Source organism: Otolemur garnettii, unplaced genomic scaffold, assembly GCF_000181295.1.
Source record: "Otolemur garnettii isolate 467f Iridium unplaced genomic scaffold, OtoGar3 scaffold00093, whole genome shotgun sequence".
Classification (NCBI taxonomy): domain Eukaryota; kingdom Metazoa; phylum Chordata; class Mammalia; order Primates; family Galagidae; genus Otolemur; species Otolemur garnettii.
The window spans coordinates 6,942,060-6,943,111 of NW_003852488.1; the positions used below are offsets into that span (position 1 = coordinate 6,942,060).

General features: G+C 30.2%; 1 protein-coding gene across 1 annotated transcript in view; it reads right to left on the reverse strand.

The window, feature by feature from the left end:
• Nucleotides 1–1,052, reverse strand: part of SCLT1 (sodium channel and clathrin linker 1) — a 162,204-nt gene that overhangs the window by 124,730 nt on the left and 36,422 nt on the right. Inside the window, exon 7 of the mRNA XM_023516581.1 lies at nucleotides 661–783. Within this exon, the coding sequence (XP_023372349.1) occupies nucleotides 661–783 (123 nt within the window). The remainder of the gene's footprint in view (nucleotides 1–660; nucleotides 784–1,052) is intronic.

The following is a 1,052-nucleotide window of genomic DNA, read 5'->3' on the forward strand; positions in this document are numbered from 1 at the left end:
TATCCATAGTTTTTAATGCACTTAGCAATACAAGAGTGAATAAAGACAAACTTCTCAATGGAATGAATGGATGGTCTTGTGAGATAGTGAATTCTTGTCAATAGAGGTAAAGTAAAATAAAGTGAAAGCTAGATGTACACTTTGGAAGGGGGTAAAAGGATTCTTACTTTGGATAGAAAGTAATCTTTAACAACCATTATGATCCCTTCCAGTTGTAAAATTCTATTCTTATTAATTTATGGAAGATAAGGTTGCTATCTATTTTAGTAATAGGACACATTTGTGAGTGTTAACATTTTTATTTTACATAGCCTTGTTATCGTATTTGAGCAGGTTTCTTCACTGGCCGTAACCTAATACACGGTTTTGTTTAAAGTTAGGTAACAAATCAAGCAAGTAGAAGTTTTATAGGACCATTTATACAAAATAATCTTTTTAAGAATGAAATACAGCTTCATTGTTAAAACACATTATGGAACCAAAGGTACACATATCAGTGCTTTAATTACCCTACCTGTTGAAGAGATTTTTAACCAACAAAGATCTGATTGTTATTAACATGAATAGCATAGTAGAGATTTAGGCATTTCTCTCCAAAACAGTTTCTTCAAAATGCAAATTCTTACCTATATATAAGAAAACTATGAAATCCAAGATTACCTTTTGCTTTTGACTTTCTAGTACGTGAATCTGGGCCTCAGTCATATGTTCCTGATACAATTTCTGTAATCTCTCTAACTCCTGAGAAACAGTCTGCCAGAGTTCCACAGCCTGAGTTTTCTCCTATAAAACAAAACCATTTCATAACTTATTAAATTATTAGCAGACTATTAATTATGAAACACAAATGAATCATAATCTTTTACAGAATGAGTTCTTCAAAGTCACAAAACAAAAATATAACTATGTAAAGATGGTATTCTCATTGTTTTTGATGATATGAAGTTGTATTAATAATTTAGAGAATAAACCTAAAGATAAAAAGTTCATTATTTTGAAGCTGTCTTTTTACTCAGATTTAACTAAAACTAAAAGCCTTAACAGATACACAG